Consider the following 27,806-nt stretch of genomic DNA (forward strand, 5'->3'; position numbering starts at 1 on the left):
GGCAGGAGGATTGCTGGAGCCCACCAGTTCAAGGCTGCAGTAAGCCGTGTTCACACCACTATACTCCAGCCTGAGTGACAGAGTAAGACCCTGTCTCAAAAAAAAAAAAAAAAAAAAAGGGTGTGTGTGGGGGGTAGAGAATGAGAAATCTAAGGAGTAAAACTATTTTTCAGAGGTTGTCTTTTTATGAAATACTGAATGGAATGAAACACATTTTACTTAAATATCCTATATAATACAAATGATCATGTTAGATATTACTATTTATGCTAGTTCTAGTACGGATTGTTTTATTGTAAAAATGACAACAATATTCTGTAAGACAGAAGCAGTACTTTAGGGTAAAGTGCTTAAATCAAAATAAAGAGCAAAAGGGTTAGGCACAGGAAATTTCTTGGGTGCTACAGCCTAGTCACTTGAATCATGATCAGATAATAAATGTAAAAGCTCTCACAATTATTTAAAAAGAAAACAGCAACAGAGAAAGCCCACTTTTAAGCTTTTATTAAGTGATGTGCATTATAATCTAGTAAATGAGGGAATGGGGAAGAGGAAGCCAGCAGATTAGCAGAAAGCTAGGAAACATCTCTGTATATAGAAAAGCAGAACTACATGATACCTTTAGTACTGATAAATATATACCTTATATACAGAAAGACTTCTGTGTATCTTCTGGTAAAAAGGCATGATTTTGTCAAATCAAATGATTACAATGCAAAAATAAAAAATAGTTCTCCTTACAAACATACACAGCTGAACAAACACACAATGGTAATAACAGGCATATAAGACTGTGATTCTCAATGTTTTCCAAGACAGTGACTACACTGTGAAATTTACCTCGGAAAGTCCTGAATACCAGCACAACTTCTGAATTATGACTGACTTGCACAGCAAGAACTCAGAAGGGGTCAGAGATTATTTCACGATAATCAGTTTTATTTCCTTTATCGGAAATTCAACGTGCGTCAGGTGAATGCAAAGAAACGGAAGATGAACATGTATCTATGTCTAATGTGTAGTCAAAGGAATTTAATTTTTACCCCTATAAGTTCAGTGCAGACTTTAGCTTTGGTAATAGCAGAGCAGCTTGTATAAGACTAACACTCAGCAATGATTAACTCTGGATACGGGGACATTTCTTTTTTCTTTCTCTTTTTTTTTTTGAGACAGGGTCTCGCTCTGTTGCCCAGGATGGAGTGCGGTGGCATGATCTTTGTTCACTGCTGCCTCAACCTCCTGGGCCAAGCAGTCCACCCAGCTCAACCTCCCAAGTAGCTGGGACTACCACACTGGGCTAATTTCTCTGTTTTTTTGTAGAGACAGGGTTCCGTCATGTTACCCAAGCAGGTCTCAACTCCTGGGCTCAAGCAATCAGCCTGCCTTGCCTTGGCCTCCCAAAAGTGCTGGGAATACAGACGTGTGCAACTGCACCCAGCCCAAGAGGGGCAGTTCTTTACATAAAAAAGCCAACAGATAATGAAGACATAATGGTTCTAAATATGTATACACTTACTAACATAACTTCAAAACACAAGAAGTAACAGTTGACAGAACTAATCAGCAAAGCGAACAATACATCTTTGCTGTTGTAGATTCCAATATCCCCTTCTCAGTAACTGACAGAACTGGACAAAAAAGGATATATAAGGTGTTTTATTGTTGTTGTTGTTGTTTATTGAGACAGAGTCTTGTTCTGTTGCCCAGGCTGGAATGCAGTGGCACAATCATGCCTCACTGCAGCCTTGAACTCGTGGGCTCACGCAATCCTCTGCCTCAGTCTCCTGAGTAGCTGGAACTACAGGTGTATGGCACCATGCTCAGCTAATTTTCAAAAAAAATTTTCTTCTTTTGTAGAGACAGGGTTTCAACTATGTTGACCAGGATGGTTTTGAACTCCTGGCCTCAAGTGATCCTCCCACATCCACCTCTTGAACTGCTGGGATTATGGGCATGAGCCGCTGTGCCTGGCCAGGCTATGTAAGATTTGAGAATGCTATCAAACATGTAAACTAGTATACCTAACAACTGTAAAAAAAAATCCTTTTTCCAGTACATATAAGAACATTCAATAAGATAGACCATATGACAGGCCATAAAACTTGTCTCAATAAATTACAAATCACTGAAATATTACAGAGTGTATTCTCTGACTATAATTAATACAGACTTAAATTAGAAACCAGTAACAATTAAGATTATCTAGAAATGTCCCTAAACATTGGGAAATTAACAACATATGTCTGTATCTTCACTGCTGTGGTCATTATACCTGTAAATACATTTATCAAAACTCATCTAATAGTCAACTTAAGATGTATACATTTCACTGTACATAAATGTTTATCTCAATTATATATATAAAAAATTTTTTTTTTTTTCCTTGAGACACTCTCGTCCTGTCACCCAGGCTGGAGTGCAGTGGCGTGATTTTGACTCACTGCAACCTCAGCCTCCTGGGTTCAAGTGATTCTCTTGCCTCAGACTCCCGAGTAGCTGGGATTACACGTGTGTGCCACCACACTCAGCTAAATTTTTTATTTTTTAGTAGAACTCCTGACCTCAAATGACCCGCCTGCCTCAGCCTCCCAAAGTGCTGGGATTATAGGCATGAGCAACCATGCCTAGCCTGACAAAAAAATTCAACGTGCGTCAGGTGAATGCAAAGAAAGGGAAAATGAACATGTATCTATGTCTAACGTGTAGTCAAAACAGCAAATGAAGGGCAATTCCCCAAGTAACCTGGCTTCTCTAGGGATTGTTCAGTCTAGCTTAGAAAATTCTTAAGACAGAACCAACGCCATGAAATAAATCTTATTTTTATGGCAAAACAATGCAGCTCTAAGAATCTGCCAAAAAAAAATAAAGTATATTATCATTAATTCAATGAACATTTATTGAGTTTGTTGTTTAGTGGGGAGGCAGGATAAACTGACAATTAAAAAATTTCTGGCCAGATACACTGGCTCACGCTTATAATCTCAGCACTCTGAGAGGCTGAGGTGGGCGGATCACTTGAGGCCAGGAGTTTCAGACCAGCCTGGCCAACCTGGCAAAACCCTGTCTCTACTAAAAATATAAAAATTAGCTAGACATGGTGGCGTGCACTTATAATCCCAGCTAGTCAGGAGGCTGAGGCACAAGAATCACTTGAACCTGGGAGGCGAGGCAGAGGTTGTAGTGAGCTGAGATCATGCCTCTTACTCCAGCCTGGGCAACAGAGCGAGACTTTTGTTTTAAAAAAACAAAAAAAGCAAAAAAATCTAAATTAAAAGAAAGAAGGGCTGGGTGTGGTGGCTCATGCCTGTAATCCTAGCACTTTGGGAGGCCGAGGCGGGTGGATCATGAGGTCAGGAGTTCGAGACCAGCCTGGCCAATATGGTGAAACCCTGTTTTTAATAAAAATACAAAAATTGGCTGGGTGTGGTGGCGTGCGCCTGTAGTCCCAGCTATTTGGGAGGCTGAGGCAGGAGAATTACTTGAACCCAGGAGGCGGAGGTTGCAGTGAGCCGAGATTGTACCACTGCACTCGTCTGAGCGACAGAGCAAGACTGTCTCAAAAAAAAAAAAAAAGTAAGAAGGAATACTATTGCAATAATCAGAAAAGGCCTTTTTTTTGAGACAGAGTCTTGCTCTGTCGCCCAGGCTGGAGTGCAGTGGCGCAATCTCGCTCACTGCTACCTCTGCCTCCTGGGTCTCAGTTCAGGCATTTCTCCTGCCTCAGCCTCCTGAGTAGCTGGGATTATAGGCACGCGTCACCATGCCCAGCTAATTTTTGTATTTTTAGTAGAGACAAGGTTTCACCATGTTGGCCAGGCTGGTCCTGAATTCCTGGACCTTGTGATTCACCCGCCTCGGCCTCCCAAAGTGCTGGGATTATAGGTGTGAGCCACCATGCCCAGCCCAGAAAGGCTCTTAATCTAAATTTGATTATGTCTGAACAGAGTTACAAATATTAGATAGGGAAGAAACTATTTTAGGAAGACGGACAGTAACATACAATAAAAATATGAGAAAATGGTCTATATGGAGTACTTCAAGCACGTATATAGTGGCCAAGGATTAGGATAGTAAGGTATGAGGGGGCTATATCAAAGATGTTATTGAACTGCATGTCCTGGCCTACAAGGAGTTTAACATTCATAATAAAATTCACAGAGTAAACTGATCAGCTTGGCATTTTAAAATAATCACTCTGGTAACAAGATGTAAAATAAACTAAAATGGGGCAAGACTAAACACATTTATCAGTTAAAAAGCTATGGTAACAGGCAAGGCTACTAGATAGCAAGGGCCTCAATATACTAGTAGGAAGCGTAGTTAAGACTCAGTGTCTAAATGATTGTTTCCAAGGTATGAATGCAGATGAGTCAAAGAGCTTCTGGATTTCACTAGGTTTTCTCTCCTACTTCATGAAGACTTATTTTGACACTTGGCTACATAACAACTATTTAATTCTTGTGTACAAATTTGGCTATTACATTTTGAATGTAGGAAGCTTGTCTTCTGTATCTAGCAGGGGTTAGGAAAACAGTACTTACTTGTTCAAACAACAAACTGAATAGATTTGAGACTATTGCTGATCCATCTCTATGGCTTTATACCAGTCTTTTTAAAAAAGTATATCACGCATGAGAAATTCCCTGAGATACTTTTCTTTTTTTTCTTTTTGAGACAGAGTCTCGCTCTGTCAGCAGGCTGGAGTGCAGTGGCATGATCTTGGCTCACTGCAACCTCCATCTCGCAGGTTCAAGCAATTCCCCTGCCTCAGCCTCCCTAGTAGCTGGGACCACAGGCAAGTGCCACCACGGCCAGCTAATTTTTGTATTTTTAGTGAAGATGAAGTTTCACCATGTTGGCCAAGATGGTCTTAATCCCTTGACCTCATGATCCGCCTGCCTTGGCCTCCCCAAGTATTGGGATTACAGGCGTGAGCCACAACAACCGGCCAAGAAATTCCCTGAGATTCTTGTTTAAAATGTAGATGTATTAGGACACTATACTAAACTCACTGGAATCAATATCCATAAGTACCCCGAACCAGTTATTTATTTATTTATTTATTTATTTGAGACAGAGTCTCGCTCTGTTGCCCAGGCTGGAGTGCAGTGGCGCGATCTCTGCTCACTGCAACCTCTACCTCCCGGATTCAAGCGATTCTCCTGCCGCAGCCTCCCGAGTAGCTGGGATTATAGGCGTGTGCCACCATGCCCATCTAATTTTTTGTATTTTTAGTAGAGACGGGGTTTCACCATGTTAGCCAGGATGGTCTCGATCTCCTGACCTTGTGATCTGCCCGCCTGGGCCTCCCAAAGTGCTGGGATTACAGGCGTGAGCCACCATGCCTGGCCTATTTATTTATTTTTTTTATACAGCGTCTCATTTTGTTGCCCTGGCTGGAGAGCAATGGTGTGATCAATTCACTGCAACCTCAGGCTCCCAGGATCAAGCTATTCTCCTACCTCAGCCTCCCAGGTAGCTGAGACTAGAGGGGCACACCACCATGCCTGGCTAATTTTTGTACGTTTTTGGTAGAGACAAGAATTCACCATGTTGGCCAGGTTGGCTTTGAACTCCTGACCTCAAGTGATCTGCCTGCCTTGGCCTCCCAAAGTGCTGGGATTACAGGTGTGACCCACCATGCCCAGCTGGAACCTGTATCTTAAATAAACTTCCAGGTAACAATTATGTACATTAAAGTTTAGACCCATTAAACAATTCTCCGATCCTCTTCCTAGGGAAAATTTGCCATTCTAAAACCTTCATCCTTTCCCGTTTTTTTGAGACAGGGTCTTGTTATGTCACCACTCAGGCTGGAGTGCAGTGGCACGATCAGGACTCACTGCAGCCTCAATCCCCTGGGCTCAAATGGGTCCTCTTGCCTCAGCCTCCCAAGCAGCTGGGACTATAAGTGTGCACCAACACACCCGGCTAATTTTTTGATGTTTTATAGACGAGGTCTCACTTATTTTTCCCAGGCTGATCTTGAACTCCTGGCCTCAAGTGATCCTCCCACCTTGGCTTCCCAAAGTCCTGGGATTACAGGTATGAGCCACCAAGCTCAGGCCTAAAACTGTCCTTTCTTATTGTTGTCTGGATATTATTCTCTCTGCCAAGGACAGTAAAGGAAGATTACATTCCCAGCCTCAATGGTTAACTATATGTCTTTAAAAATATAAAATATAAGAAACGTTTGTCATATATTTTTTATTAAAGTTTCCAATGGCATGGTAAACATTAGATTTCTAATATATGCACTGAACTCCAACCACATTAAGTGCATTGTCTAGAATAAAGAGTTGAACTACGGTTATTTGTAGATTTGATTTAGACTTAACTTAGGAAAATTTGAATTTTTCTATAAAGCTTATATGTGCAATGATATCAAAGGCCATGATTTTTTAAAATATTAGGATGATTTGTAATGAAACTAAAAGGGTAAACATTTCTTTCACTTCTAGTCATTTAAATATTTAAGTTTTTTATTAAAAATTTTGTTTCTAAGTATTACGCCATAAGAAGTAATTAGTTATATTTGACTAGTTCTGAAGTTCCTTTAAAAAAACTTTTAGGCTGGGCACGGTGGCTTACGCCTGCATTCCCAGCACTTTGGGAGTCTGAGGCGGGTGGATGGCGAAGTCAGGAGATCGAGACCATCCTGGCTAACATGGTGAAACCCCGTCTCTACTAAAAATACAAAAAATTAGGCATGGTGGTGGGCGCCTGTAGTCCCAGCTACTCAGGAGGCTGAGGCAGGAGAATGGTGTGAACCCGGGAGGCGGAGCTTGCAGTGAGCTGAGATCGCGCCATTGCACTCCAGCCTGGGCGACAGAGCAACACTCCATCTCAAAAAAAACAAAAACAAAAAAAAAAACTTTTAGACCAGGCATGGTGGCTCATGTCTGTAATCCTACCACTTTGGGAGGCTGAGGCAGGCGGATCACGAGGTCAGGAGTTTGAGACAAGCCTGACAAACATGAAGAACCCCGTCTCTACTAAAAAAAAGAAAAAATTCAAAAATTAGTTGGGCATGGTGGCATGTGCCTGTCATCCCAGCTACTCGGGAAGCTGAGGCAGGAGAATTGCTTGAACCTGGGAGTGGAGGTTGCAGTGAGCCAAGACCACGCCACTGCACTCCAGCCTGGGCGACAGAGCAAGATTCCATCTCCAAAAAAAAAAACCCCAACAAAAAAAAAACCCAGAAAGGTTATTTGGAAAAAATAAAAACAAAAGAAAAAACCCATAAAAATTCAATAAATAAACAATCCATTAAAAAGTAACGTTATTTGTTAGCTAATACTTCAAATCAGCAAGTCATTTTCCCAAATGACAAAATATATTCTATAAGATTAATCACTGCCAGTTGAAAGGGGAAGATGTTAACCAATTATTTAAATGTGCTTTTATTTTTATATATATATATTTTTGGAGCTGGAGTTTCACTATTGTTGCCCAGGCTGGAGTGCAATGGCGCGATCTCGGCTCACTGTAACCTCCGCCTCCTGGGTTGTTCAAGTGATTCTCCTGCCTCCGCCTCCCGAGTTGCTGGGATTATAGGCACCCACCACCATGCCCAGCTAATTTTTCCTATTTTTAGTAGAGACGGGGTTTCACCATATTGGTCAGGCTGGTATCGAACTCGTGGCCTTAGGTAATCTGCCCGCCTCAGCCTCCTAAAGTGCTGGGATTACAGGCGTGAGCCACCGTGCCTGACCTAAATGTGCTTATTAAACTAATATTTTAATTTTTTATTTGGTTTCATTCTCTCATTTGGGGGTTCCAGGACTTTGTCTTCCTTGGCTGAATTATATGAGCAGACAAAGCATGGTCTCCAAACAGTGAAATAAAATACTGTGGCACTCCCTTACAAAACCTAAGACAAGTAATGGTTTTTGTGAGTTAAGAAGGAAGCTACAAAAAATTAAGTCAACTCAGTTTCAAAAGTTATAAAATAAAAGTTTTGGTTACATTTATATTTAAAAGACAATAAAATAAAGTCCCAACAGCATCAGGAAATTCACCAAGATGAGATGTTCAGATAGATAATCTAAATAAGGAAAAACAGTAAAGTAGCAAATGGTGGGTTTTGTTTTGTTTTTTTTTCAGACAGGGTCTTACTCTGTTACCCAGGCTGAGTTCAGTGGCATAATCATGTCTCACTGCAGTCTCAAACTCCCGGACTCCAGCGATCTTCTCACTTCAGCCTCATGAGTAGCTGGGGCCACAGGTGCATGCCACCACACTCAGCTAATTTTTGTATTTTTTATAAAGACGGGGTTCTTGCTATGTTGCCTAGGCTGGTCTCAAACTCCTGAACTTAAGGGATCCTCCTGCCTCAGCCTCCCAAAGTGCTGGGATTACAGGTGTAAGCCACTGCACCCAGCCGCAAATGGGTTTTGAATTCAGGACAAGATTGTAGAAGAAATCTCTCCTCATTATCACTAGACAGCTATATCTGCCTGTATGGGTTAGGCTTTTGGAAAAAAAATATATACCTAGTAATAAAAATGTTCTAACATCAGATTATGGTAATAGTTGTACAATGCTATAAATTTACTCAAAATTGGCTAGGCAGAGGGGCTCACATCTATAATCCCAACATCTTGGGAGGCCAAGGTGGGAGGATCACCTGAGTCTAGGAGTTCAAGACTAGCCTGGACAACATGGCAAGAACATATTCTCTGGAAAAAAATTAAAAATTAGCTGGGCAAGGTAGTGCGTGCCTGTAGTCCCAGCTATTCTGGAGGCTGCGGTGGGAGAATCACTTGAGCCTGAGAGGTCAAGGCTGCAATGAGCTGTGATTATGCCACTGCACTCCAGCCTGGGAAACAGAGCAAGACCTCATCTCAAAAAAATAAAAATAAGAGGGGCAGGGCATGGTGGCTCACACCTGCAATTCCAGCACTTTGGGAGGCCGAGGCAGGCGGATCATGAGGTCAGGAGATGGAGACCATCCTGCTTAACATGGTGAAACTCTGTCTCTACTAAAAATACAAAAATATTAGCTGGGCATGGTGGTGGGCGCCTGTAGTCCCAGCTACTCAGGAGGCTGAGGCAGGAGAATCGCTTCAACCTGGGAGGCGGAGGTTGCAGTGAGCCAAGATCGCGCCACTGCACTTCAGCCTGGCGACAGAGTGAGACTCCATCTCATATAAATAAATAAAAAATAAAAATAATAAAAATAAAATCGGAAGCAATCAAACATCATGAAGACACCAGACATCAGTAGTGCTTACTATATGCTATCTGATAATTCTAGAGCTTCTAAACCTATGAGGCCACTTAGGGTCGGGGCTAGGGGACTACAGCAATGCCTTCTTCAGCTATTAACCAAGAAAAGGATAGCCTGAAAGCAGGATATAGAAGCAACTAGCTCACACCCTTATCAAAATCTCTCTAAAAGAGAAAGCCAGCTGGGTTTGGTGGCTCACACCTGTAATCCCAGCACTCTGGGAGGCAGAGGCAGGCAGATCACTTAAGGCAAGGAGTTTGAGACAAGCCTGACCAACAAGGTGAAACCCTGTCTCTACGAAAGGTACAAAAATTAGCCCGGCACAGTGTCGCACACCTGTAATCCCAGCTACTGGGGAATGTGAGGCATGAGAATCACTTGAACCCTGGAGGCAGAGGTTGCAGTGAGCCGAGATTGCACCACTGCACTCAGCCTGGGAGATAGAGTGAGACCCTGTCTCAAACAAAAAATAAATAAATATAAAAGAAAAAATATATAAGAAATAGAAAAGAGAAAGTCAGATGAAGCTACCCACTGCTTTGTCTTAGAATAGTGGCATATGGCTAATATAATGGTATTACACAAATTATTTAACTGTCTGTGGCTCCTATGGGTTCATTTACTTATCACTTACTACGTTCCATACACATTGCTAGGTTCTGGGAATATATAATTCTGATGAGAGAGAGAGAGAGATTTTCAATACACTGTGGTAAAGTATGACACTGAGATCAGGTCTGTGAAAACACGTAAGAGAATCAGGTGTCACAGACAGGAGGTAGGATGGGAAATGTCAGAGAAAATGTTGCTGAAGAGCTGACATCTAAACTGAAACTTAAAAGGAGTACAATTAGGAAAGCAAAAAAAATGAACATTCTAAGCAAAGGAAACAAAAGCATGAGCAAAAATATCAAACCATGAAACAATATGTTAATGAGGAAAGAATGAGTGATCATTCAATATTACTTACATAATGGTTCAAGGCATGGAGGGAAATAAAGTATAAAAAAATAACAATATAAAGACTTTTTCATAAAGCTTTAATTATTTAAAAGATGCTACTGTTACCCTCTGTTGATCACCCTCAATTAAGAAAATTATTGGTCTAAGCCAGGCGTGGTGGCTCACGCCTATAATCCCAGCACTTTGGGAGGCTGAGGCAGATGGATCACGAAGTCAGGAGACTGAGACCATCCTGGCTAACACGGTGAAACCCCGTCTCTACCAAAAACACAAAAAATTAGCCAGGTATGGTGCGGGCGCCTGTAGTCCCAGCTACTTGGGAGGCTGAGGCAGGAGAATGGCATGAACTTGGGAGGTGAAGCTTGAAGTGAGCCGAAATCGCGCCACTGCACTCTAGCCTGGGTGACAGAGCAAGACTCCGTCTCAAAAAACAAAAAAAACCAAACCTAAATACATATATATATGTCCATAAATCTTATAAATCTAGGACCACTACTCTATATGATATATAGCCTTGAAGAGTCAAGCAGGTGAGTCTCTGGCTGACCTATCTTGTAAATGACTTGATAATTTGACATCTCCCTATATTTTCCTGCCTTCCCCCAAAAAGACCTGTTGTAAACATTGTTCAAACACCAGCAGTTTATTAAGGATAAAGTAATCAGAATTTACTTTTACAACAAGTAGAAGAACACCATGACTGACAGCAAATACTCGCTTTCATTTATCTCAGTCTTGGCATCAAACTCAGAAATACAGACAGCAAATATTTATTTTCATTTATTTCAGTCTTGGCATCAAACTCTGAAATAAAGAAAATTTACTAGCCGGGCATGGTGGCTCACACCTGTAATCCTAGCACTTTGGGGGGCCGAGGCAGGCGGATCACCTGAGGTTGGGAGTTCAAGACCAGCCTGACCAACATGGAAAAAACCCCGTCTCTACTAAAAATACAAAATCAGCCGGGCGTGGTGGCGCATGCCTGTAATCCCAGCTACTCAGGAGGCTGAGGCAGGAGAATCGCTTGAACCCAGGAGGTAGAGGTTGCAGTGAGCTGAGATTGCGCCATTGCATTACAGCCTGGGCAATAAGACAGAAACTCCATCTCAAAATAGAATGAAAGAAAGAAATTTTACCTTTAAAGCAATGCAGTAGGAATGTAGTGAGAGGAGAGTATGGTAGATTTACCACTTTGCAGTAGTTCTGTTCACAATCTGAAGTTTGGCAAGTTTTTTCTTTTTCCAAAAACTATGCCACATTTCTATTTTTCACTGTTTGAAAATACACTGCTAGTTTGTAAGGCCTGCTCTTGCCAGGGGGAAGAAAACCATATACCAGAGAATAGAATACTCACACAATTATTTCACGTTTTTTCAATTTGGTAACCTCAACTCAACTTACCTGCTTTACATTGTATCCAGCTTTTGCACTAGTTTCAATAAACATAACATTCAGCTCTTTGGCTTTCCTCTCTCCCTCCTCAATTGACACTTGCCTGTAAAGAAACAAACAAACTTCTTACTTTTGAGACATAGACAATATTATAAAGATTATAAAGAAAGCTCTGAAAATAACTTTCCTTGACATAAGGACTGGTTATACAGGTCAGATTTGTTTGAAAATTCATTAATCTGCCACACTTTTGAAATTTGTGTGTTTCTGTGTGTGTATACTTTTTTTAAAAAGACTTTTTGTTACTGATTTGCTTTCACTTGACTGGGCTCATCCTGTAATTTTTTTACTTTTAAAAACTTAATAGCTTGAGGATGCTTGAGTCCAGGAATGTGGAGGCTGCAGTGAACCATTATTAGGCCACCACATCACTGCACTCCAGTCTGGGCAACAGACCCTGTCTCAAAAAAAGAAAAAGCTAAAAATAAAACAAAAAACGCTTAATAGCTTGCCTCTTTCCCTTAGTATCAGACCATAGGCTTTTAGCCTTAAAATTCAAATCTTTGTGTAAAATAATTTTTATGGCTAGACAATTTCTGTCAACTCGCTCCTATAATTTATGTGACCATTTCCAAACTATTAGAATGCAAGTTGTTTTCCAATTATACACTACCATGAAAATTTTTGCCCTAAATATTTGTGCTTGATATTTTGTGCACTGCAAATCATTTCCTTAGGTTAGATTTTGTGGATTTCTTCTTTTTGAGACAGAGTTTTGCCCTTGTCGCCCAGGCTGGAGTACAATGGCATGATCTCAGCTCACTGCAACCTCCACCACCTGGATTCAAGCGATTCTCCTGCCTCAGCCTCCTGAGTAGCTGGTATTACAGGTGCCTATCACCATGCCTGGCTAATTTTCGTATTTTTAGTAGAGACGGGGTTTCACCATGTTGGCCAGGCTGGTCTCGAACTCCTGGCCTCAGGTGATCCACCCATCTCAGCCTACCAAAGTGTTGGGATTAGAGGCATGAGCCACTGTGCCTGGCCGATTTTGTGGATTTATCTAAGTGAAGTAAGTGAGTCAAACACATGTATGGTAAACCCTCTAGATACAAAATATTAATACTTTAATATTTCCTTTACAGGGTATTTTGTGATGCATTACAATTAACATTGTGTCTGAAATTGTGAGCTCTCAAGTGCAAGATTATATCATTTATTTGGTATTCCTAATGCCTAAGCTGACAGGTAAGTATTCCATAAATATACAAATGTTCTAATTAGATAGATTTAAACTATCAGCAGACAAACCCTGCTTCCTACAACACAGAAAACTGAGCAATGGAAGAGAACTTCCACAAGCGTCCATCTACTTGCAAGTGTGCCCTTATATTCTACCTCTAGTCCTATTACTATGAAAGAATTGTCCTTATTCTCAAAACTTACACCTATGTATTAGATCCCATTCCCTTCTTGCCTACACGAAATTATTATTCTAGAATTCTCCACTCCCTAAAAACAAGAACATTCTTACATAACACTCCAACTGTTAAGATTTTACATTTGCTTGTTTTATCTTCTCATTTTCTCCATGTATATAAATTTTCTAAAACACTTTTTAAAAAAACTATTTGAGAGTAAACTGCCAATCTGCAGACCTTTAGCCTTAAATACTTCAGCAGTGTGAATTTCCTAAAAACAAGGATATTCTCTTATACAACCACAGTACAATTATTAAATTTGGGAATTAACATCAATATACCATCATTGAATCTATAGGTTTTATTCTTCTGTCAATTATCCCAATAATGTCCTTTACTGCCAGTTATTCCAATGTCCTTTATAGCAAATTAAATACTTCTTTAGAAATAAACTTTCTCAATTATTTGCTTATCCCGAGGTACTTAGAACAAGGAGGGAAGGAGTGACGGAGGCAGGGAGAGGAAACGAGGATAAATGCTCGAGTCAGTCTCTGGCATGTTCCAAAGGTGACCAATGAGTTTTCTCCTTAACTATATTATTATTATTACTATTACTCGTGGATTTAAACATTTTACAGTAATTACTGATTTTCAAATTTTCCTACAGTTTGACCAGTAGAGCTTGAGTTGGCTCTCCTGAATCTGACATAACCTCAATGGTCTTTTTTATTTATTTATTTATTTTTTTTTGAGACAGAGTCTCTCTGTTACCCAGGCTGGAGTGCAGTGGCGCGATCTCAGCTCACTGCAAGCTCCGCCTCCCGGGCTCACGCCATTCTCCTGCCTCAGCCTCCCGAGTAGCTGGGACTACAGGCACCCGCCACCACGCCTGGCTAATTTTTTATATTTTTAGTAGAGACGGGGTTTCACCTTGTTAGCCAGGATGGTCTCGATCTCCTGACCTCGTGATCCGCCCGCCTCGGCCTCCCAAAGTGCTGGGATTACAGGCGTGAGCCACCGCGCCCGGCTCAATGGTCTTTAATAACTTCTTTGATTTATGGTATGACATGATGTTCCAGCCCCATTGTGTACATTTTCTGGACCAGATGCCAAATTTGTCATTTCTTTAAGTAGCCCTGGTTCCTTTGGAAAGAAACAGTATTTATATATGGTAATGTGGGCTCATTCCTCCTGGTTTAAGCCCTTTTAGTAGACAGAGCTAGAAAATATTAAAAATTTTCAAATGCTAAAAAATGTAATGAACTCATGCTTATATTTATTTATATTTAACTTTATTAATCTTATATCTGTATTTCCATCTCCCGTGTCCAAAATCCCAGTTCCCCAAGACAATCATTAATCAAAGTATTCATTTATTTTATGCAGAATACAGACAATCATTTTGAAATAACAATATCCAACATCATCACCAATATGTTTACTAAAAACAGTTAAGATCTAGCCGAGTGTGGTGGCTCACACCTGTAATCCCAGCAAGGTGGGTGGATCATTTGAGGTCAGAGTTGAAGACTAGCCTGGCCAACATGGTAAAATCCCATCTCTAATAAAAATACGAAAATTAGCCAGGCGTGGCTGGGAACAGAGGCTCACGCCTGTAATCCCAGCACTTTAGGAGGCCGGGGCGGGTAGATCACAAGGTCAGGAGATTGAGACTATCCTGACTAATATAGTGAAACCCCTTCTCTACTAAAAATACAAAAAAATTAGCTGGGCGTTGTGGCAGGCGCCTGTAGTCCCAGCTACTCAAGAGGCTAAGGCAGGAGAATGGCTCGAACCCAGGAGGCGGAGCTTGCAGTGAGCCAACACTGCGCCATTGCACTCCAGCCTGGGTGACAGAGCGAGAGTCCATCTCAAAAAAAAAAAAAAAAAAAAGGAAATTAGCTGGGCATCCCTATAGTCCCAGCTACTCAGGAGGCTGAAGCAGGAGAATCACTTGAACCCAGGAGGCGGAGGTTGCAGTGAGCCGAGGTTGTGCTATTGCACTCCAGCCTGGGCGACAAAGTAAGACTCAGTCTCAAAAAAAAAAAAAGTTAATTTTTTTTTTTTTGAGACAAGGTCTTGCTCTGTTGCACATGAGTGCAGTAGCAGGATTGTAGGTCACTGTAACCTTGAACTCCTGGCCTTAAATGATCCTTCTGCCTCAGCTTCCTTTGGGAATAGAGGTGGTAAGCCACTATGCCCAGCCCATTTTCACTAAACTTATGATTTATCTTTCCTTTTTGGCCCTTATTTATAGTTTAATGGCTATACAGGTCCCAGTCCCTCATTTTGGCCACTCATGGGCCCACTAATTGGGACTCAAAGGCTTTCTGCTCAAAGGCATAGATGCAGAGGAGTGCACTTCCACTACACATGCATTTACCACCTGGTATCTCTGAAGCAGTGGCTTCCCTTCAAACTCTGCGGACACCACCAGGACTTGAAAGATGGACATACAGCACAGTGGTGTGAGGGTTGTATCCTCTACCTCCACCATGCTCTGTCTCCAGGTCCCTCTGCAGCTTCTCCTAAAGTATTTGATGCTGAGCTCCACAGCAGCAGTCCAGCTGGGATGGCAGCCCAGTAGAGTCCTCATTTTGTTTTGGGTAATGTGTATATACATCTGTATTTCTCTCAAGTAAACTGTACCATGTTACAGATGACTTCACCTTGCATTCACTTAGTCATATATCCTGAAGATTAACTCCATAGTAATATATATTTTCTTCGTTCCTTTTTGTACCTGTCTAGTACTCCTTTAAAAGGATGTTTGTAAGTTTGTCAAACCATTTTCCTTTTGTGGACATCTGGGTTGTTTACAGTCTTTAGATATTACAAATAGTGCTATAGGAAATAGACTTGTATATATGTCTTTTTGTACTCTTACCAATGTATCCTGAGGAGATTCCTAGAAGTGGGATTTCCAGGTCAAAGGCTAAACGTCTATGTTAGATATTGCCAAAAAGCAACTCTCTCTCCTCCATAGGAGTATTACCATTCTGCATTGCCTCAGCAATTCATGAGAGTAACTGTTTTCCTTATAGCCTTGCTAGCAGAGGACTTCAACAAACTTGGAATTCTGGCAGTCTGAATCTGAGGCAAAAATATTTCTCAGTGTAGTTTCAATCAGTACTTCAGTAAGAGCAAGACTGAGCTTCTTTTCAGATAATTAAGAGCTATGTTACTTTCTCCATAACTTCATATTTCTAGTCAATTTTTCTATAGTGATGTTTATCTTTACTTTTAGAGGCTTTTTATATATTTGGGATATTAGCCATTTTTGATACAATTTACAAATACTTTTCCCTAGTTTGCCATTTGCTTTGTTTATAATGTTTTATGTAATCAAACTTAACATTTTCCCTTATTTTGTGTCATAGCATTAGTATCATTAAGAACCAGAATTCAGTTAGTCCTTATTTTATTTTCACAATTAAATCTCTAATCCCTTCAGAATTTGTCCTAGTGTAATATGAGAACTTGATCCAATTTTATCTTTTTCTATACAGTTAACCAGTTACTCCAATCAATTTATTACATAGTTCATTTCCCCCAGTGATTTGAGGTACCACCTTCATACTTATTTTCTATATGAAACCGGGTCTGTTTCTAGCCTTTCTTTCTTTTTTATTTTTTTTTGAGACAGAGTCTCACTCTGTCGGCCAGGCTGGAGTGCAGTGGCATGATCTCAGCTCACTGCAACCTCTGCCTCCCAGGCTCAAGCAATTCTTCTGCCTCAGCCTCTCGAGTAGCTGGGATTACAGGCACGTGCCACCACGCCCGGCTAACTTTTGTATTTTTAGTAGAGATAGGGTTTCACCATGTTGGCCAGGCTGGTCTTGAACTCTTGACCTCAGGTAATCCGCCTGCCTTGGCCTTCCAAAGTGCTGGGATTATAGGCATGAGCCACCACGCCCGGTTCTTTCTAGCTTTTCTACTCTGTTCTACTTTTCTGTAACTATTCATGCAGCAAGACCACATTGCTTTAATTATAGAGGCTTTTTTTTTTTTTTTTTTTTGGACAGTCTCACTCTCACCCAGGCTAGAGTGCAATGACACGATCTCAGATCACTTACTTCCACCTCCTGGGGTCAAGTGATTCTCATGTCTCAGTCACCCAAGTAGCTGGGATTACAGGCATGTGCCACCTTGCCTGGCTAATTTTTATATTTTTAGTAGAGACAGGGTTTTTCTATGTTGGCCCAGGCTGATCTCGAACTCCTGGCCTCAAGTGATCTGCCTGCCTCGGATTCCCAAAGTGCTGGGAGGTGTGAGCCACCACGCTGGCCAGATTTTTCTTTTACTATTATTAATATAAATAGGGTCATCTTATTCATCTTATCTTATAACTTCAGAGGTAAGAGGGGCATTCTGTCTTGAACCTACTGTAGTGAGATTTTCAACCCCATCACTTCAGTGTGACTACCTGTCAACAACATTAATAACCTTCAAACTTCTAAATCCAATGGGTAATTCTCAGTCTTCATTTGGTTTGACCTTAAAGAGCATGTGGCATAGTTAATAACTGTCTTCTCCTTAAAACATTTATTTTCATTTGGCTTTCAGAACACTGTATCCACCTGGTTTTCCTCCTACTTTTGTGGCCAATTTCTCCTTCTTACTTGTTTCACCAGTTCCTCTTTACTTCCTTAACTTCTCAGTCAGTGGATCTAAACCAGGGGCAATCTGGGGAGAGAGTTTGGTTGTCACAACCTGGTTATGTGTGTGCTACCGGTATCTACTGGGAAGAAGCCAAGGATATTGCTAAATATCCTAAAATACCCTAAAATATCCTAAAACGCACAGGACAAGAATTACCTGGCCCAAAATGTCAATAGTGCCAAGACTGAAAGATCCTGTTTTAAATAAAAAATACCCTAAAATGTACTCCTTGGTCCTCTTCTCTAGCTACAATTACTCCCTTGCTGATCCCATACAGTCTCATGGTTTTAAATACCATCTATACGCTGATGACTCCCAAACATATATCTACCCTGGACTGTTCCTCTGAACCCCAGACACATATCATCCAACTGCGTACCTGACATCTTCACTAAGATTTCTAATGGCCATTCTAAACTTAACATGACCAATACTCAGGTCATGTTCTCTCCTAAAACAGCTCTTTAGACAGTCGCTCTTATCTCAAGTTAACGACAGTCACCCAGGCCAAAAATCTAGGTATCATCCTCAACTGCTCCTTCACTCACACTCCACATTCCACCCATCAGTATGTAATCCATCCACTGCATAAGTATATCCTGATAGCTCTATCTTCAAAATATATCTGAACTGAACCACTTATCACTGTATAAGCTATCACTGTCTTAGTCCAAGTCATAATTTCTTGCTTGGATGACAGACTGGATTAGCCTCCTTACTAGTCTTCTCACTCCCATTATTACCCCTTTAAATTCTTTTTTTTTTTTTGAGACAGAGTCTCACTCTGTCGCCCATGCTGGAGCGCAGTGGTGCAATCTTAGCTCACTGCCACCTCTACCTCTTGGGTTCAAGCAATTCTTCTGCCTCAGCCTCCTGAGTAGCTGGGATTACAGGCACGCGCCACCATGACAGGCTAATTTTTGTATTTTTAGCAGAGATGGGGTTTCACCATATTGGCCAGGTTGGTCTTGAACTCCTGACCTCAAGTGATCTGCCCGCCTCTGCTTCCCAAAGTGCTGGGATTATAGACGCGAGCCACTGTGCCAGCCTACCTCTTTAATTTTAATAGAACAGTGATCCATGAAAAGTTATTCCTCTACTCAAACCCTCTAATCTCATTAAGAGTGAGCCCTCACTTTGCTGTACATGATCTGGCCTTCATTTGATCTGTTTGTTTGTTTGCCTTATTGCCTACTACTCTCCATAATCATCTTTTTTCTTTTTTTTTTTTTTGAGATGGAGTCTCACTCTGCCGCCCAGGCTGGAGTGCAATGGCGTAGATCTCAGCTCACTGCAACTTCCGCCTCCCGGGTTCAACCGATTCTCCTGCCTCAGCCTCCTGAGTAGCTGGGATTACAGGCACACACCACCACACCCGGCTAATTTTTGTATTTTTAGTAGAGATGGGGTTTCACTATGTTGGCCAGGCTGGTCTCCAATTCCTGACCTCAAGTGATCTGCCCACTTTGACCTCCCAAAGTGCTGGGATTACAGGTGTGAGTCACCATGCCCAGCCTGCCATCTGTTTTAAAATAGAAAAGATATCGTGTTATACACACTGATCAAGTGCTTTTCTAAGCTTCATGTGTTAGAAATATGTTAAAACATCAGTAAATTTCTGTCATTCTTTTTAATGGCTACAAAGTATTCCACTTACAAAATACTATTTATATCTCCAATCTACTGCTGCTGGATATCTAGATTGCTTTTAATTTTTCAGTATTATAAATAATGTTGCAAGAAACATTCTTGTATGGTCACCTTTTCACATTTCTGTGGGCCCATCTGTGGGATACCGGGTCAGTAACATTATTTTAAATTCTAGTATCATCCAATTGTTTCCCCCCAAAATTGTTTATAGTTACATTTTCAGTGCATGAGAATTCCTGTTTATTCAAACTCTTGAAAATACTGTGGATTTAAATCTTCTGAATCATGGTCGATCTAACAGGTAAATACGCTCTTTATGTATTCAAACTTATCAATCTTTCCCTTTATGGCTTCAGGATTTCATGTCATGCTTATAAAAGGCCAAATATAAAGATGCTTTAAAAAATTAAGCCTTTTACCCATTTGAAAATCATTTTGGTGGAATGAACAAGCTCTAATTGTTTTAAATGTGAACAGTTGAGAGATGATAGTCTGGTAAAGATTACCAAGAAAGATGGTAATTTCAAAGCAACTGACAAATGTTACCTTAAAGAAAAATTATTATAGTTTTAGGTAGGGCATGGTGGCTAATGCCTGTAATCTCAACACTTTGGGAAGCCGAGGTGGGTGGATTACCTGAGGTCAGGAGTTTGAGACCATCCTGGCCAACATGGTGAAACCTTGTCACTACTAAAAAATACAAAAATTAGCCAGGTGTGGTGGCGAGCTCTTGTAATTCCAGCTACTTGGGAGGCTGAGGCAGGAGAATCGCTTGAGCCTAGGAGACTGAGATTGGAATGAGCCAAGATTGTACTCCAGCCTGAGCGACAAGAGCGAAACTCCATTTCAAAACACACACACATACACACACATATATATATATAAAATTTGATAAGTTTCTACCATTTGTGCACTCAACTGAAATTTTTTTTTTTTTTTTTTTTGAGACGGAGTCTCGCTCTGTCGCCCAGGCTGGAGTGCAGCAGACAGATCTCAGCTCACTGCAAGCTCCGCCTCCTGGGTTTACGCCATTCTCCTGCCTCAGCCTCCCGAGTAGCTGGGACTACAGGCACCCACCACTTCGCCCGGCTAGTTTTTTGTATTTTTAGTAGAGACGGTGTTTCACCGGGTTAGCCAGGATGGTCTCGATCTCCTGACCTCGTGATCCGCCCGTCTCGGCCTCCCAAAGTGCTGGGATTACAGGCTTGAGCCACTGCGCCCGGCCTCAACTGAAATATTAAGCAATAAAAAAACTAATCCTTATAAGCATCCTCCTCAGATGACTCTGGCTATAAAGGGAAACAATTCAGATACACAATTTTCCTATTTAAAAATGAAGAGGCCAGGCACGGTGGCTCATGCCCGTAATCCCAGCACTTTGGAAGGCCAAGGCGGGTGGATCACAAGGTCAGGAGTTCGAGACCAACCTGGCCAACAGAGTGAAACCTCGTCTCTACTAAAAATACAAAAAACTAGCCGGGCATGGTGGTAGGCGCCAGTAATCCCAGCTACTTGGGAGGCTGAGGCAGGAGAATCGCTTGAACCTGGGAGGCAGAGGTTGCAGTGAGCCGAGATCGCGCCATTGCACTCCAGCCCGGGTCACAATGCGAGACTCCAACTCAAAAATAAACAAGTAAAATGAAGGTACCGGCAGGGCGTGGTGGCTCACGCCTGTAATCCGGGTACTTTGGGAGGCTGAGGCAGGTGGATCATGAGGTCAGGAGTTCAAGACCAGCCTGGCCAACATGGTGAAATCTCGTCTCTACTAAAAATACAAAAATTTGCAGGACGCAGTGGCAGGTGCCTGTAATCCCAGCTACTCAGGAGGCTGAGGCAGAAGAATTGCTTGAACCTGGTGAGGCGGAGGTTGCAATGAGCTGAGATCACACCACTGCATTCCAGCCTGGGTGACAGAGTGAGACTCCATCTCCCCCCCCGCCCAAAAAAAAAAAAAAAAAGGTACCTACGAAGTCTCTAGAGTGAAGAAAAATAAAATAGTGAAAATTTCCTTCATAGCAATTCATGTCCAAAAAAGATTTTTATAAAGAAAAGATGAAATCACTTTGAATTTACTTTTAAATTAAGACTTTTTTGCAACTGTACTATTTTTTTTTTTTTTTTTTGAGACAGAGTCTCACTCTGTTGCCCAGGCTGGAGTACAGTGGCACGATTTCAGCTCACTGCAACCTCCGCCTCCCGGGTTCAAGTGATTCTCCTGCCTCAGCCTCCCGAGTAGCTGGGATTACAGGTGCCTGCCACAGCACCTAGCTAATTTTGTATTTTTAGTAGAGACAGGGTTTCACCATCTTGGCCAGGCTGGTCTTGAACTCCTGACCTCGTGATCCACCCTCCCTGGTCTCCCAAAGTGCTGGGATTACAGTTGTGAGCCACTGCGCCTGGCCTGTACTACCAATTCTAATTGAGGTGCCATGGGCAGAAATGGGCTTCACATCTCCACAAGTCTTTTAACACTGGCTTTCTTTGCAACATTTGAATTAATATCACAAGTTCATTACCCGAATTTCAATATCCATCTCATGAATAAACAAATAATAAACAGTAAAAGCTCTTACTATTAAGTAGTATGGTCAAAACTATTTAAAGCAGAAAGAGTATGCAGTAAATCGCTTAAGAATGCTGAAAGCAAATATTCAAGCCATGGGTTCTACAGTGAATGTTAATATATTTTGCATCCTGTGACTTGAATATTGCTTTGCTCATTTGACTAAGGTATCACAATCAAGCTATTCAGTGCAACTACACAGTCTGGTTCAACCACACAATTAGAAAACAACAATCAAAAAACAAAAACCCATACCACTGAATTATAATGAATGTTTATAAGAAGACTACTAAGAAAAGAGTGTACATTTAATCATTATGAATAATTTTTAAAGATAAGGTTTTTCCAAACTGGTTTGCTCTTTAACAAAACAATATTCATGCTTATGAGATCTAAAAAATGCAAAATATTTACTGGCTTCAAGTCTAAACAAACTTGCACAAGAGTTATTTACACGTGAGCTTAAACAAAATAAAATTCATTTTCCCTTAAGGACTGGGTGTTTAATATTTACATTTATATTTGAGGTTCCCATGCTAAAGAAAAGCAGGGCAGGACACAAACTTAAGGATTAAGCATGTCTCCTTTCACAACAAATTTTCAGTGAACAAAAACAAAAGGCTGTATAACACAGAAATCAAACATTACACACACATAAAATAACTCCATACCTCTTGTCAGCAAGATCTGTTTTATTTCCTACTAGCATGATGATAACATCACTTCCTCTTTCTGTTCTGACATCATCAATCCACTTTGTAGTTTGCTGGAATGAGTTAACATCTGGTATAGGAGGGTAGACAGATTAGTGTTGCTGAAAAATGCCTCCCCAGGTGGTGGGCACCTCCCTCCAAAAAAGCCCTGGAAGTTGGAAGGGGGCTGGCACATTAGTACCCCACTTTTAATGTGCCTGCAACATAACTCCATTTTATCTGATTACAACTGTCAGCAATTTAAACAAATTACAAGAATAAAATCTTCAAGGTTCCTTTTAGAGTAGTTTAAAATTTTTTTGAATATGACCAAGTGAGTGCAATGTAGTATTTAATTAAAAAAAAAAAAAAAAAAAAAAAACTTTTTGAAATATAAGGACAGCTATGGCAGATAATATGGTGTCACATTGCCACAATGCTTTTTTTATCACTTACACATACCAAACATAACAAAGAAAGCATTTTCAAAAGTATGTCAGCCAGTAAGTCCCAACACATCCAGAAAATTTGTAAAGCCTTTCAATAGCTTTCAACACCACTGTTGGCACAGCTTCCTCAGTTTGTGATCACTTTAACCTAGAATTTATTTGTTTAATGCACCAGAAACACCTGTAACAAAATTTATCTTTTCTAGTGTTGGATTCTAAGTAGAGTACTTCAACATTTATTACAGCAGCTAAAGAAAACAATATACTAATATTTGAATCACATTTGTGGATTAAAAAAAACGTAAGGTTTCACTTGCTGTGGTTAAAGTAAGCACAAACATTTTAAAGCTACAAAACGTGTCAATGCACAATATGAACATACTTCTTTTTTTTAAACAAACAGCAACCCAAAGTAAAGGTGCAAAAGAAGAAAGATTGCATATAGCACCTATTTCAAAAAAAAAAATCCTTGAACGCAATCTTCTAATTTTGCCAGCACAATTATTCATTATTAGATATGATTCCTGATTGAGATATGCAAAAATGTATAGTAACAGTTTTATTAGTCCAAATGAATAGTTCCTTTGTCTATGTAAGTTTTTTTTAGCCCACGATACTGCATCTGTGTAGTGTGGTACACATTTTTTAAAAATCTAAAAAGAAAGTCCCAGATACTGGGCTGGGCACAATGGTTCATGCCTGTAATCCTAGCACTTTGGTTTTTGTTGTTGTTGTTGCTGAGATGGAGTTTTGCTCTTGTTGCCCAGGCTGGAGTGCAATGGCACGATCTCAGCTCACTGCAACCTCTGACTTCCAGGTTCAAGAGATTTTCCTGCCCCCGTCTCTCAAGTTGCTGCGATTACAGGCATGCGCCACCACATCTGGCTATTTTTGCATTTTCAGTAGAGATGGAGTTCCATCATGTTGGTCAGGCTGGTCTCAAACTCCTGACCTCAGGTGATCCACCTGCCTTGGCCGCCCAAAATGTGAGGATTTCCAGCGTAAGCCACTGTGCCTGGCCTAATCCTAGCACTTTGGAAGGCTGAGGCAGGAGGATCACTTGAGCCCAGGAGTTCAAGACCCTGGTTTTCCTATAAATTATGAACCACTATATGGAATAATGTTTAATATTGCCTAATATATGTCATAAACCAATTTACAAAGGCAATTTCAATCAGAAAGCATTTTACTGTCAGTCACCAATGCTTCATGGAAAATTTACAGTCACTTAAAAGGCCACAGGCATTATTCAATCTTTAGAAAAAAGAAAGACTACTGGTTGTTTCACCTCCTATTTAAAATTTTTTTCTTGGAGAGAAATGAAAGTGTAATTTGTTAGCAACAAAGTAAATAAATCAGTCACAGAACCAAAATATGATTCAAATAAAAAAGATTAATAGAAAACTATACATTATGTTTTCTCTGTCTTCCTCTACAGAGACAGAATGGCTGGAAGGGGAAAGCAGAGAAAAGCTGGCTAGCAGAAGCTTGTAATAGCCTCAATAGAAAGCTTGGAGAATTTGGAAAACTTGGCAAGAGACTTAAACACAGATTATTTTATTTTAGAGAAATCTGAGATCAAATTAAATTAAAAGGAGACATTCCTCCAACTATAATTATGGTATGGTTTAGGAATAACAGGATACTAAGAAACCCTTGAAAAGGATTCACAATTGGACCCAAAAGAAAATTTCTGGGGCAAAAAACCTGGCACAGTTAGATATAAAGCATACTGGTATAAACACCAAAGCAAATATTTCTGACCTGGCTGATATGTGATTTACTACGATAAAACTTATTTTTACATGCCAGTAAGGAAAACAAGCACAAGACAAGAACATGCATGCAGCTAAGCTAAAGGTTGAAAGAAGATTAGAAATGCATAATTCCCTCCACTCACTTGTGATATCATAAACAACAACTGCCACAGTGGAGTCACGAATGTAGCTAGGAATCAAGCTCCTGAACCGCTCTTGACCTGCTGTGTCCCATAATTGCAATCGTACCTAACAACAAAATCAGTCAAACAAGCAAGAAAAATAAGAAAGGTCAACCCGTTGCAATATACCTACTTGTGATATCGTAAACTACTACAGCTGCAGCAGAATCACGGATGTAACTGGGAATGAGGCTACGGAAACGTTCCTGACCCGCAGTATCCCACAGCTGAAGCCTGATCTGTGAGATGGGAAAAAATAAATAAAAAAAAAAAAACAAACGAAACTAATACTAAAAAGAAAAAAAAATGTTTTTTTAAAAGGGAGAGGGTGGGAAGGAAGTAGAAAGAAGACTCATGCAAGAGGTTGCAGGGAGTGAGGAATGAAAATAATACAAAACTCCTATTTCAAAAGGGAGAAATATTAAAATTTTGCGTACACCGAAGGTAAATGACTGGAAAATGCCACTGGGAAAGGTTTCACAGAATCAGAAATATGGCTTCCCTTTTTCCCTACCTAAAACCTATTTTAATCCCTATGCCTTCCAGGGTCAAAAAGTAGACTGTTGATGGTTAAACAGAGCAAAAAAAAAAAAAAAAAAAAAAAAAAAAAACTAAGGTAAATGTCAATGAAAGGAACAGCCTAAGCTATCAGAGTAAAGGAATTAATGCTTCTTTGAAAGCTTCTCTTAAGCTAAAACGTGTCTCTTTCCTATTGGGTCTAGAATACTTTAAAACTGGGTCTTTAACTACTGTGCTTGTATTTGTCCCATACATTTCTCCCCAGAACACATGTGTGTGTGTGTAATGTAACAAAAAGGAGGAAGACCTTTTTGCAGCCCTACATAAAAATTTATCTACTATCTCATATCTATATTACAGGCGCGAGCGTGTGTGTGTGTAATGTAACAAAAAGGAGGGCCAGGCACAGTGGCTCACGCCTGTAATCCCAGCACTTTGGGAGGCCGAGGCAGGTGGATCACGAGGTCAAGAGATCGAGACCATCCTGGCCAACATGGTGAAACCCTGTCTCTATTAAAAATATAAAAATGAGCTGGGCGTGGTGGCGGGCACCTGTAGTCCCAGCTACCCGGGAGGCTGAGGCAGGAGAATGGCTTGAACCCGGGAGGCGGAGCTTGCAGTGAGCCGAGATCACAACATTGCACTCCAGCCTGGGCAACAGAGCGAGACGCCATCTCAGAAAAACAAAAAAAAAGGAGGAATACCTTTTTGCAGACCTACATAAAAATTTATTTACGTACTATCTCCTATCTATATTACAAGAAGAAAAGCCTGAAAACAAGCATCAAGTTCTTGCATCATAACAGAAAGTCGTTTCCAAGCTTTCAATTTTTTTTTTTTTTTTTTGAGACAGAATCTCATTCTTGTTGCTCAGGCCGGAGTGCAGTGCTGTGAACTCGGCTCACTGCAACCTCTGCCTCCCGGGTTCAAACGATTCTCCTGCCTCAGCCTCCCGAGTAGCTAGGACTGTAGACACCCACCACCACACCCGGCTAATTTTTGTACTTTTAGAAGAGATGGGGTTTCACCACGTTGGCCAGGCTAGTCTTGAACTCCTGACCTCAGGTGATTCGTTCACCTCGGCCTCCCAAAGTGCTGGGATTACAGGCGTGAGCCACCGCACCCGGCTGCTTACAAATTTTAAGAAATGACATGCTATATATTAAACCATAAAAGAGAATATTCAGGAAAAAAAAAAAAAAACACATAAGAAATAACACTGGAAATAAAATAATGTTTTTGGGTGCAGGTCTCAAAATACTGCATGTAAGATATTCACTATTTAGGTGACAAGAATCTCTTCAAGGGGTAGTGGGCTAGAATACAGATTTTACACTGTATTTAAAGAAAACATTCCAAAGGACGAAAGACAAGAAATCCAACAAATAAATACACATTACTTTTTTTTTTTTTTTTTGCAACGGAGTTTCACTCTTGCTGCCCAGGCTACAGTGCAATAGCACAATCTCGGCTCACTGCAACCTCCGCCTCCTGGGTTCAAGTGATTCTCCTGCCTCAGCCTCCCGAGTAGCTGGGATTATAGGCGCCTGCCACCACGCCTGGCTAATTTTTTGTATTTTTAACCGAGACGGGGTTTCATCATGTTGGCCAAGCTGGTCTCAAACTCCTGACCTCAGGTGATCCACCTGCTCCAGCCTCCCAAAGTGCTTGGATTACAGGTGTGAGCCACTGCACCCAGCTCACATTATTTCTTTTTAGTCAGTCACTTTGACATGCATCCTATCCTGACAAAAAAATACTGAAGTTCACAAATTGAAATCTTATTGAATGCCTCAAGAGTGGTATTTAGAAGGTCTTTAGCAGCTTTAATTTCTTCATAAAAATTCTCCTTTAGGCCGGGCGCGGTGGCTCAAGCCTGTAATCCCAGCACTTTGGGAGGCCGAGACGGGCGGATCACGAGGTCAGGAGATCGAGACCATCCTGGCTAACACGGTGAAACCCTGTCTCTACTAAAAAGTACAAAAAACTAGCCGGGCGAGGTGGCGGGCGCCTGTAGTCCCAGCTACTCAGGAGGCTGAGGCAGGAGAATGGCGGGAACCCGGGAGGCGGAGCTTGTAGTGAGCTGAGATCTGGCCACTGCACCCCAGCCTGGGCGACAGAGCGAGACTCCGTCTCAAAAAAAAAAAAAAAAAAAATTCTCCTTTAATTCTCTGTAAAGTTCTTTGTTTTCATTTTTCCAAATCAAGATAACTGCCAAGTACTACTCACTCAGTAATAAGAGTTTTTCTCAACAACTGTAAACTCTCTTTGGTAACTCTGCTAAGTACTTCTTATGGTGACAATCATTGATTATTTTGATCGCA

At 40.9% G+C, this 27,806-nt stretch overlaps 1 protein-coding gene across 2 annotated transcripts in view; it reads right to left on the reverse strand.

Annotated features, from left to right (window-relative positions):
* The window catches only part of RAB6A (RAB6A, member RAS oncogene family), a 99,406-nt gene that overhangs the window by 27,568 nt on the left and 44,032 nt on the right, over window positions 1-27,806 (reverse strand). The window contains exons 4-6 of one of the 2 annotated variants that reach the window (XM_005579046.4): window positions 24,925-25,030; window positions 22,555-22,666; window positions 11,597-11,690 (exon numbers count right to left, since the gene is read on the reverse strand). In XM_005579046.4, coding sequence (XP_005579103.1) covers window positions 11,597-11,690; window positions 22,555-22,666; window positions 24,925-25,030 — 312 coding nt within the window. Of the gene's footprint in view, window positions 1-11,596; window positions 11,691-22,554; window positions 22,667-24,924; window positions 25,031-25,096; window positions 25,203-27,806 lie in introns of both variants that reach the window. The other variant, XM_005579047.4, reaches the window with a different exon arrangement.

Source organism: Macaca fascicularis, chromosome 14 (genome assembly GCF_037993035.2).
Source record: "Macaca fascicularis isolate 582-1 chromosome 14, T2T-MFA8v1.1".
NCBI classification, from domain to species: domain Eukaryota; kingdom Metazoa; phylum Chordata; class Mammalia; order Primates; family Cercopithecidae; genus Macaca; species Macaca fascicularis.